The sequence below is a fragment of the Diuraphis noxia genome, unplaced genomic scaffold (assembly GCF_037042655.1).
Source record: "Diuraphis noxia isolate RWA-SAM2 unplaced genomic scaffold, SU_Dnox_SAM2 contig0003, whole genome shotgun sequence".
NCBI classification, from domain to species: Eukaryota; Metazoa; Arthropoda; class Insecta; order Hemiptera; family Aphididae; genus Diuraphis; species Diuraphis noxia.
This window is the reverse complement of record NW_028301713.1, coordinates 64,168,603-64,181,374: the sequence shown is the minus strand read 5'-3', so window position 1 is coordinate 64,181,374 and position 12,772 is coordinate 64,168,603. Positions and strand designations below refer to the sequence as shown.

At 35.8% G+C, this 12,772-nt stretch overlaps 1 protein-coding gene across 1 annotated transcript in view; it reads right to left on the bottom strand.

The window, feature by feature from the left end:
- Window positions 1-9,555: 9,555 nt before the first annotated feature.
- LOC107162724 (uncharacterized) overlaps window positions 9,556-12,772 on the bottom strand; it is an 86,700-nt gene continuing 83,483 nt past the window's right edge. The window contains exons 3-4 of the mRNA XM_015509736.2: window positions 11,532-12,698; window positions 9,556-11,425 (exon numbers count right to left, since the gene is read on the bottom strand). Of these exons, the coding sequence (XP_015365222.2) occupies window positions 10,623-11,425; window positions 11,532-12,698 (1,970 nt within the window). The 3' untranslated portion in view covers window positions 9,556-10,622. The remainder of the gene's footprint in view (window positions 11,426-11,531; window positions 12,699-12,772) is intronic.

Here is a 12,772-nt window from a genome sequence, read left to right as displayed (position 1 = left end):
TATATATATATATATATATATATATATATATATATATATATATATATATATATATATTAGTATTTTTAATACTAACTTTTATTTGTCAAACTATAATGATATGAAAACTTAATTTAAATTTAAAAAACAAAGTTGAACAATATATATAAAAAAATAAACACATAAAGAGTAGAAATGTTAACATATCTATACTAATATTATAAAAACTGAAGAGTTAAAAAAGTTTAAACGCGCCAATCTCAGGAACTACCGGTTCGAATAAATTTAAACATTTTTTTGTTTGTCCATTTATCGAGTAAGGCTGTATAACATTTTTAGAAAGTCCACAGGTTAAGTTGAAACTTAAGAATTTTTAAGAAATGTGTGAAGATAGGGTAAATAGAATAAGATAGGATCAATCCACGGTAAGTTTCGAATATGACTAGTCGGGTATTGAACGACCAATTAAAGACAAAATTTAAATCATATAGATTTGGTGTGACGAAGTGCACGGGGATCAGCTAGTATAATAGCTATTTATTAAAAAGTAAGCTAAAAACCTGTGTTGTTAAAAAAAATAACATGTTTATTGTTTCAATATACAATTTATGGGCTTAAGTTACTCACTTATTAAATAGGTATATTGATGTTCTGCGCGTTTGAGTGATTTATTTATTTTATTATTATTATTTTAAATCGAATTTATACGAATACGAGTAACTGAATTTAAAAATTGAATTATTTTATAGTATCTAAATAATTGGAAAAAATAAATCTTTACTCGTTGCTCAATTTATATTCTTCTCTACAAATTCCGTTAAAGCAAATTTTATTAAATATATTAAGTGTATAAATACTATAAATAGACAATAGGTCTAAAGTAAGAATTCGGTACGTAGATTTATCATGCATATTTACTATCTATCTAAAAAACTAATCTAATAAGTATATATCAGCAGAACCGTCCTTAAGGCGAGGGAGGCCTGGGTTGTTTTGGTGGCAAGGCCTCAAAATATAATTTTTTTTTATTGCAAGACTCGAAATATCATACAAATGCGTGACACCCTGCAAGGAGTCCCACTTATACAGTTATACCCATGGTTGAAATATACAAGGTTATTGCATATATACCCCTTCTCTACCAAATATTTGATGATAATAACAAAAATGGCAGCGTAAAGGGAGCCAGCCATAATCGAGTATATATGCGCGGTAATTTTGAACATTATATAGCGTATTTTCCAATTTCTATGATAAGAAAAATTGATATAATTGTAATTTGTGATATCCCTTTACGCAGCCATTTTGTATCTGATGATAACAATTTTTGTCGATATGCAATAACCTTGTATATTTCAACCATGGTTATACTATAGCCGGTTCTGGGTTCTCAAATTACAGACACACGTCTTATTAACATAACATAATAAATAATTATTGCTTAAGCCATATTCACTACTATACGTACATCGTGCAGAAGCGTGTCGTGCGTCAGCGTGGTATCTATATGGTTACAACTGGTTACCTATATTGATTTAAAAGTTGAGCTGTACTCAATCTTTTGTACATCCGGTTGCAACTTGATTATTATATGTATTATGATGAAAAAAAAAAGTAGGTATCCTCCAATCTTAATTTCGATATTGTCGACACGACACGCGACATGGCGATACGACATATCGCTTTAAGCCTGTAAATTCGAGTTTGTTTTACGACATCGTAATCGTTTTGAGCCCATTCTCGGGGTCACCGCCGGCAGTAACCGAACGCCGTCGAGCAGTTGTGGGCCACATGGGCCAGTACGTCGATACACAAGTCTGGTGTTCATAATCGGAGAGCTGCAATGGACACTTGGCCTGCAGAGCAAGTATTGCGGTCATAATACGTGTTCGTAAGGGCCGACCGATGAGGTCACTGCCGGCCAGCGAACTGCGGCGACCACAAGGGCTGCGAGTGTTTGCTGGCGAGCCGCGGCCACCGACGGGACGGTGAAGCCCTCGAGCCGCTTGTCGTGGCGAATGTCCCGGTCGATGCGGTCATGCGGTGTTTAGCGCCGCGTATGTGCCGCCAACAGAAACGTCAACCAGGCCGCTGCACATCATGTCCGCGATCGCCATTCTGTCTGACACGCAACACACGCGTGCAGGCAGGCCGGCGAGAAGCATCGTCGGGAACAGCGTACGGCCGAAAAAAATACAATATAAAACCGGGAAAACAGCGCTGCCGGACGAGCAGTCGGACGCTGTCAGTCGTACTGCGATCCCCAAATGTGTTTTCCTGCAACAGATGACCACTGCAGTGCGTCTTTTACGATTTTTGATCTCCTGCTACTTCAAAATGTTGGTCCAGAGGCCCCTGCCCGGCACGTCTATCCAGAGTTCCAAACACCAAACCTGTTGTGCTTATCTGCGGCGGTTAAAGTGGGTGATGGGTTGAGTTAGAAACTGTGGCACGTGATGGGATCCCTCATCCACTTTGTATGCTTTGAATTTTATTTGTTTGTACTTTCTGTATAATGCACACAGCAGTCATTAGAATTTATAAGTCGTATGTAAAGAAACGCTTTAAGCATAATATTATATGTATATACATATTTTATACATACAATATAAAATGTGTAATATTTTTTATATCTTAAATTCAAAATATATTTAATTGTAGCAGGTATTTAGGTAGGTAAAAGACACCAAGCTAAAAAACTAAAATTTATACTATGCGTGTATAAAATTGTATTATATAAAAAAAAAAAAGGTGTATAGGAGTGAAACTCTCCCCTGTCCGTCAAAGGTGTATATGACTATTTAAGTCATACATGAGTGCTTTAAGTCTATACAATTCAAGAACAACCATCATTCAATTATTTTGTGCCACTTCGACCACTGCAGCTTATCCATCTGTTAAAGTCCTTACACACTGCAGCAGCAGTATAAAGCGATCACGGTAAAATGAAGTCTGCCACGACATTATTCTGTAATTTGTAATATCAACAATATTATAATATACGTACTTACGTTAAGTATTATTAACTATTTTTTTTTTTAGATTCTGAACGGAGTGATTGATGTATTGATTTTACAATGTGTGTTTTTTTTTGTGTGTGTGTCTGTGTACAGCATAACTAGTCGAAATAATGCTTCAATTTCAAACTTTGGGGGTGGTTTCCGATGGAAAAGTGAATATATCCTTGGTGCATTATAGAGGTAAAAAGTAAACATTTTCCAACAGTTTTCAAAAAAATCGAGAAAAACAAAAAAAAACGGGAATTTTACGCAAAACCAGTTATTGACCAAATCGATTTTTTATATGGTTGTAAATTCAAAAACTAATCACTGTAAATACTTGAAATTTTCACCAAATGTTTATGTTAGTGTTATCTATTTACGGTTTAATTTTCAAAATGTTTTGACTTTTTTTGAGTTATTAATAGACCACTTAAATTTTCGATTTTTATGAGAATTTTTTTTTAAGTGTCGGTAAAAAAATTTTGGATGACCAAAAAAACTTGAAAATTTAATACAAGGTTCCTTATGAGTTGTTCTTATTTTAACTAAAAAAAATTAAAAATCGTTAGTCACAATTTTTTTTCATAAGCGTTTATAGTTCAAATTTTACGAAATCTGTCGAAAACGCTAAAATTTTCAAATAATATTGAAGTTGAAAAATCATAAATTTTTTTGTGTTTATAACTAAGGATTAAAAATACAACACTAGACTTTCCATAAGTTTTTCTTCGAGTACCTATAGAGAAAAGTCGAAGCATCATTATAGGAAAAATTTCAAGTGCGTTTGAATTTTAAATGTTTACGAAATAGCGTAACGATAATGATTTATCCTCAAACGATTTTAATATTTGTTATTATTCAAAAAGTATAAGTCGTAGATACTCAAAAATTTCACCAGTTATTTAGATTGGCCCAATCAAAATACTTGAAAATTTAATACATAGTTCCTCATAAGTTATTCTTATAGTGATAAAAAAATTATAAGAATACATAGGCAACATTTTTTTTTTTTTAGCATTTTAAGTTCAAATATTGACTTAATACGTAAAAATTACGGCAATGTTCAAATTATATTAGATAGAAATTCATAAAAGTTTTTCTTTTTAGATCTAAGATTTGAAAATTAAATACAAGGCTCCTAACATATTTTTACAATAACAGTTGAAAAATAAAAGAAATATATAGTCACAATTTTTTTTTATAAGCATTCAAAGTTAGAATTTTAACAACATACGTAAAAATCATGATAATTGGTAAATTATTTTAAGCTAGAAATGTATAACATTTGTTCTTTTTAAATCCAAGATTTGAACATTTTTAATAATCTATATTATATCCTAGACAGATAAACCGTCTCCGCTCAGAATCGTTTTTCGTATACAATGATATAATATCATTGGATTCAAATTTAATTTCATATATATTACAGTAGGTATAGGTAACCCACTTGTAACCTACTGTACAGCAGAGCGACATCCACGACTTACCAGCTTTTTTTTATATAAAAATAAAACATATAGTTCTTGTTTATCATAATATTATGTTATACCTAACCTGCACCGCGGCACACACGCAATTCGGCGCAAAGTCTGAACGCGGATTGTTATTTATTTTTTATTTTTTGTCTTTTCTCTAGCCTCGTTCTCTTTCTCGTTTCGTCGATGGCTTAAAATAACAACCAATAAGTAATATTATTATAATAATATTAACTAATAATGTTTTACGATTATCATCGTGCGTCCGACACCGTATATAATAATAATATTATAACAACGCACCAACAACACCGCGCGAGTCGTATTATAATAATAAAATTATTATTATTACTATTATTAGGTTCCTATGTGATTGGGGCAGAAATGTCTGGTCATAATGTTCGTGTGTGGTATACACGATGGACTTCCAGATATCGAAAACGGATGTATGTGTGTATATATTATATTAAGTTTAATGTTTAAACGATCATTTATTATATTAATACGATCTTATCGCGTGTTGCGCGGGCCAAGATTATTAGCCGGTCCCGCCGAGGTGGATTGATCTCTCTCACTCCTTTCTCCCTCCCTATCTTTAAATATATACATAATATTATTTGTATATCTCTCTCTCACTCGCATTATTATTGTTATGGCTATAGGTCTATATCTCTGTTCACGATATCAGGTGTTGTGGGCGGCGACGATGCGGGGACGAGAATGGTGTTGGATGGAATACACGAAGAAAAAAAAATCAAATCATCCAAGTCACCGGAAACGAATTTCGTTATAAATCAAAAACGGACTCGAATGCGATAAGCGCCCGTGTAAAGGCTGACGTAGTGATGTTGCGTATGAAATTGTATTCGTATACAATATTATATTATATTATACATAATATGTGACGTAGGTACAACGGTGACGTTCAAATATTATTTTTTAGATAGGTTCCTTATATACTATTATGCTCATGTATTATTGAAATGTTGAAATAATCAAAATTTATAAACATTGTCAAAAAGAAAAGAAAACTAAAAATTATGTTTGATGTTTCATTAAATAAAATTTATCACAATTTATTAATATACATTAAGTAAGTACTAAATGACAGTAACAAATAATGGGTTGTAAACGTCTGGTTCGTCTACTTCTGCCAAACTTGTCTAAAACCCTATCATCTGTTACGAAAATATTTCTATGAATATATTATTTTAATAATGTCAAAACCAACAAGACGATACCCCGAATTTGAGTTTCTCAAACGTGTATAACCTTAAAAATGGTTTTTATTTATGAAAATAAAATAAGTATATAAAACATAATATTATAGTATATAAAGAATAATTATAAAAATAAATAAAAAAGTCCTTGCAAGTGAACTCAGATCAGTATAAATTCTAACCAAACACAAATGTTATTATTGGGATAGTCTGCATGTACAGTGTACACTGTATGCGTGAAATATTATTTATTGATAAAATTATTTTCAGAAAAGCGTATGACTGTGTCTCTCTGCTTCTCGGCGATTGTTTTCAACAGGTTTCAAATTATAGTTTCTATGGTTCCCAGTATTCGTCCTTCCACGTTAGAGTCATGTCCATGAACCAAACAAAATGTTATTTAAGACTATCAACAGCTACATCTATAGACCATAGTTATATATCTACACCTTTGGCGATACTAGAGGAATTGTAATTAAGATCTAATTAATTGCATATTATTTATTATGTATTTAATATTTTTAAGAAGTTTTTTAAAAATCAGAGTTAATTATACAGCCTCTATACATTTTTTTCTATTAAAAAAAAAGTGCTTAAACTTTGACTATTTTACGAGGTGTGGTCAGTTTTCTTGTAAAATTATTTTTGAATATTTGCATGGTGACTTAACTAGGAATTACGATAACTTTTACAGTTTTAACGCTTTATAATTTTGCCTCGGCGCTCTTTTAGAACGCGGCTCTTCGTTAATCGTTAGAGTTTTGTATGCGGCTTAAAAACCTACAGCAATTACAGACTCGAGTTCAACAAAATCAATTTTGTGCAGTTGTTAGCTTTTAATGTTAAGAGTTAGTAGGCACTGGATTGAGCTATTTTAATGTTTAACCGAGCTTTTTTAAATTGCAATATTTTTACCTATTTAACCTATCCAGAACTCACTAAAAATCAAAATACCAACGTACACACACAGATATACTGTTATAAATGGAGTAATGATATGCCCACATATCGTGTTTATGTGTTGTTTAAATATTCAATAAAAGAAATAACGGTCAAATTGTCGGACACAGATAACCTTTAAAATCCAAAAAAACACCATTATTCACTGATGAAAGGAAAGATTTGCATTATTTGGTCACATATAGGAACTTATACGCTGTAATATGGTTGTGACCATTTGGCGCAATACGTGTGAGCTATTTCGTGAGGGCTGCGACACGATTGAGCATAAAACACCTTTTTCGCAACACGATTGAGCATAAATTGTCGGCGTATCAAAGGGAATTGAAATACAAAAGAAAACCAACACGATTGAGCATAAAAAACTCTGCAACGTTGCCATTTTCAATTTTGAACTGTATTATAGGCACAAAAATATTTATTTAAATAAGTTCGGTGCGAATAATTTTAAGTGGCCGTGTAAAAATTGATTCTTCAGCTTTTCTCTTGCAATTTTCTCTCAAAACTTGTGTTTCTATTTTTTCAATAGAATTTTGATCGTGTTTATGTTGTCCAGCAGTTTCAATCACTTTACGTTTATCTAAACCTGAGAACATTATTGCTGAACATTTATTATTCGTACACCTCCATCTTAAAAGATTGTCTTTTTTGCGCCCTCCAATTAATTTATAATTGTAAAAATTCACTTAGGCTAATTATTTGCCTCTTTCTGATAAAATAATTGTTATATCACTTAAATCCATATTAAAAACTATAAAAGCACTTATACGAAACGCACTATACCTATACACGACTATAGGTGATCGAACGCTGATATTATTTCTTTAATAATTTTGGAATTGTAACTTAATTATCTTATATTTTCCCCGATGCTAAATATCTAAAATGTCGTTTTGCTCCGGAACTAATTTATTAATCGACAACATTGTCGATAAAACCGAGGAGCTCGGCTCACGGTTCGCGTCATATATCATAATAATTGGTGTAATAACATGTGAAAATAATAAATTTCAAAATGTTGGCAAAGTGAATGTGGCAACATCGCATAAAATATTCTATGCTCAATCGTTTTATGCTCAATCGCGTTTTACCAGTTGCGAATAAGGTGAGTTGTGAGAGCATTATATTATCTATATTAATTTTTATAATAATTTATACATCAATATTTTATAACCACGGTGTATTTGATCATATTCCCGAATCACGACCTCGAAAGCGCTCCGACGATCAGAAGGAAGGTAATGGCGCAAATTTGGATATTTCAACATTTTTATTATATCTGGTATCATATTCTCCAGCTCTTATAAGAGTAGAGAACGACACAGAACCAATAACTACATCAACTCCCTATAATAATTAATTTTAATATAAATACTGGGTAGGAGCCCTCTTATATAGTTGTATTAATTTATATTTGTAATTTATATTAAATTATATTATTTATATTATTTATTTTATTTTCTATTGTTGAGTTACCTATTACAACGGGTAGAGCACCTTTACGATAGATAATAGGTCAATGCACTCGTATTTTTGTACCAATAATAACACAACATTAATGGCTGAACTCAAATCTATACCCTATCGACGTTATATACGTGACATAATATGCGGGTGTGATAGTCTCATTAAATTGTTGACGGATTTTTATGCACCGCGTACGTATATTATTTTGAGCACAGGGCTTGAGTTTTAAGCCCGTTAATTTTACTCAAAGTCAACATTTGAATTTTAAAACGATATTATAATGTATGTCGTGCTATGAGTTCGGTTTCGTCATGAGGGTCATGTGGAACGGTTATTTTTTGGCTTCAGTATGATCAATAATAAAAATCATATCACTGGCGGGCGTTGTTTTCGTGCATACATTGGTTTGCGCACAGGTGCAGCAGAAAGTACATATTGTGCAGTTGCATGTGTAAACATTTTTCGGACTGATTGATATTGGCCCGTAGGCGGCGGCGGTGTACAAGTTGTATAGCCATACTCAGATACAGTGGGCATCCGATCACCATAAGAACGCAGTCACTCTTTATGTGATCCACATAGGTACTAATCAACAAAAAAAAATTATCTGCTCCATTCATTTTTGTTCATATTTACTTTCATCTTATCGAGTTTAATTTATGATAAGTGAACTTTTGACTTATCGATCTCGTGTCCTCTTAATTTAACTTGAGTTAATTATGATCAGAGGCGCCGACTTTTAGATATTAGCACGGGGGCAAACTCTTCTATTAAGTGAAAAGAATTCTATAGTATGCTGTAGTTTGCTTACCGGGAGGAGTAATTACCAAATTGTCCCTTAACTCTATTTTAATACTCCTCTAGGGTGCTATAAATATATTTGTTTTATAATTTATAAATAATATTAATTGAATTGAAAAATTTTAGTTTATATACTATAATGGTAATAAAATCAGTTCCGTCTCCATATTTCGGGAAAAATTGAAATGACAGATGTATTTTTAGACAAAATATAAAACCAAATAGTAGTGAGCGTCGAGCGATCTATAGTATTTATAGATCATATTTAGGTAATATACAAATATACAATCGTCGATGTTCTAATGAATATTTTCAATATTTTCATGTTATAATCTGGTATTTTAACCAAATAATTATTATAGTACACAACAGGGCACGGGGGCGAAATAATACTTTTGCCCCCGTTAAATCAGTGTACGGGGGCGATCGCCCCCTTTGCCACCACGGAGTCGGCGCCTATGATTATGATGTTCGAAAACTTGTCCACCTTTAATACTATTTGTGTAGTATACGGTGCATCACACAGCACACAGGACTCGCATTGCATATTTAAATGACATAACGCCTATAAAAATAGGACAGTAGGACAGTTATAAAGTACTAGGTACAGGACGACCCGACAACAATAATTTGATATTATTTAACAATTCGTTGTAAAATATTTCAATGTGCGATTTTAATGTATAATTAAATATTTAAGTACTACAAAATTCAATATATAAAAATAAAATACACATATAATACATATTACACTGAATAACGGAATAGAATATAATTACAACACATGCGAGTATAACGTATACACACACATATACATATATAATATATATATATATAACCAATAATACAAGCATGGTATTAGAACGGTGTACAAAAATAATATAATTATCAATACAACCGAAAATTGTTATTAATAGTATGTACAGAAATGAGTTGTATAGCAAAATAAATGTACATATCAATATATTATAATATTATCGTGACACGATTATTCCTATAAATTATTGTATAGCGTCAATATGGGTGAACAGATCATAGGAAGACTGCAGTGGTCGAAAAGAGGAATTCAAAATTAAACCTTTCGTAAAATTTTACGTATGTACAATATAATAATAGTCTATACATTATATATTTAATCACAAAACGACGAACTTAATGCATATTATAACAAACCCTGTAATTATAATCAATAATAATAATACGTTAAAGCTAAGTAATAACATTAATATATAGTTTATAATATATACATTATGCATTTTTATTGATAACACATTTTTTGTTGCTTTTAGCCAAACAAATACTACTCTTACGTAAAGATATAAATATAACATAATATTACAATATAATAGGTATTACATATTATATAAACACAGATATATGTATACCTAATTAATTATAAAACAGAGTCGCCGAAGATAAAGCGAATAATCACAGAAACCATGTGGTTTTCGAATATACATCATGTACATGTACAAAAATCGTTATAGTACATTAGTAAACGTGTTATATGAAGTTCACTCTCTCGCGTGAAAATAGGCTCTCCCTCTGTAAACGTTTACGGAAATAAATAAGATAATAATAGTAATAATAGAAAATCATAATATATGATAACATTCGCCTACGAGAAGAACGTACTAAACAACAACGACGCGTAAAGTTTGATTTCGGCCGGATTTCCGATTTACGCCCGCCAACCAGATATCGTTAGAAGGCTTCAACTAGCTGCTGTAGCAAGTCTTTCGGACGTCCGCAAGAATGACGCTGAACTCCTCGTCCGGCTTGCCACCACCGCCAGCGGCCAACACTTGTCCCGCCGCGGCGGCTGCGGCTGCGGCCACGCTCTGCATATTGGCCGTGGCCGGGACGTTCTGCACGTCAGGATAGTGTTGGGGCGGTAGACCGTCCAGGGTCGCGTAACCGCCAAACTCGCTTTTTATACCACAGTTGTTGAGCAGATAAGACGCACCGTGGTGCTGTTGGTGGTGATGGTGCACGTCCTGGTGCACGACGTGTTGCACCACTGCCGGCGCGTAGTAAGAGTTGTACTGTTGTTGCTGTTGCTGCTGCTGGAGATGGTGATGGTGTTGTTGTTGTTGTTGTTGTTGTTGTTGTTGTTGCTGTTGCTGTTGGTGCTGCGATTGTTGTATGCCGGCAAACATAATGTTGTGTTGTTGCTGCTGTTGCTGATAGTTGTGATTGTTGTCTGGCTGTTGGGCCATGTACTTTAAGTACCGATCGAGTTCGGAGCTGGCTCCGGCAGACGACGACGCGTCAACCGCGATGTCGGACTGCTGAGATCTGGGCCGCTGAAGGTTGGCCAACAACATTTCTGATGGCGATTGGTGATGGTCGAAGTTCATATCGATGATTTCACCACCACCGCCTCGTCCCGTGCCACCACCGCCTCCGTGGAAGTCGTTGCCCGTCGACTGTTGTCTGTGCTGTTGTAAGCCTTGCAAGTTGTGGTGGTGGTCTTCTTGCTGCTGCTGCTGCTGCTGCTGCTGCAATATACTTCCGGCGGCTATAAAACGAGACATGAAAAATATGAGAAATACTGATAAGTACAATTGACGGAAAATCTGGCACAACAAATGTTTAGACTCCGCAAGCAGTTCGTGCACACTTACCGTGGTATCCATCAGATGGAGATCTGCCGGCCGTGATGGTCGCGGCCGACGAAAGGCCACTCGTATAAACGGCAGTGCCAGCGACGTGAAGTCCGCTTGTCGAATAGAACGGCCTGTTGGCGTAATGCGGCTGCTGCTGCTGCTGTTGTTGTTGTTGTTGTTGTTGTTGTTGTTGTTGCTGTTGTTGGTGGTGTTGTGAGTTGGGTCCTAGAACCTGCTGATCTTGAGATGTGGCTATCGGAGGGTAAAACGTACCGGTCACGATGTTGTTGTGCTCGTACGCCAATCGCTGATTGGTGCACATCATCACCATGCCCTTGGCCACACCCATGGCTGCTATTGAACCGGGAGCCGGTTGATAAGACGACGTCTGAATGTTGTTGTTGAATTGCCGGTGGTGATTGTTATTGATGTTCAGCTGTTTCTGTCCACCACCGCCACCGTAATAGCCGCCAAAGTCGTCGATTTCGTACTTGACGACGTCGGTCCGATGATACGGGTGGTGCAAGTGTTGGTGGCCGTGGTGTTGATGGTGAAGCGAGTGGTGGTGCGGGTCTTTGCCTGCGCCCGTGGCCGGTTCCATGGGCGACAGCTCGGGCGTGGGAAGCGTGGGCGTCTTGCTGGCCGATCGCTGCTGCAGCAGTCCACCGTCTGGGGCCTGTCCGCCGCCGCTGCCCGTCTCGTCGATGGCCGCGGCCGGGCAGGTGGGTTTATCCGGGTCGGGGCTGCACGTGGGCGAAGACTCGGGAGTGATGACCTCGGACACGCGGACAGGCGAATACGGGCTCTCGCTGTTTGGGTAGTACGGCGACGTCGTCTTGGATGGGCTGTACGGCTGGTACGCGTACGGCTGCTGCTGGTGGATGGCCGGTGACGAGTACGACGACGAGCTCTGGTACGGCGAGCTGGACGGGTATTGGACCAATTTGACTTGGCCCGCTGAGTTGGGGCGCCGGGACGTGGGCGAGTGTCCGGAGCCACCCTGCGCCACCGCCGCTGACACACCGACCACGGAAGTCGGCGAGCCCGCCCGCTGCTTGTTGTGCTTCCTGCGTCGGGGCCTGTACTTGTAGTTGGGGTGTTCTTGCATGTGGATCACTCTCAACCGTTCAGCTTCCTCCACGTATGGCCGACGGTCCTGTGGCGTCAGACTTCGCCATTTTTTCCCTGAAACATATGCGTCAAGTCACGTTATAGAGATCGTTTACTTTCAAAACGTAAAATAAACTAATAATAATAAT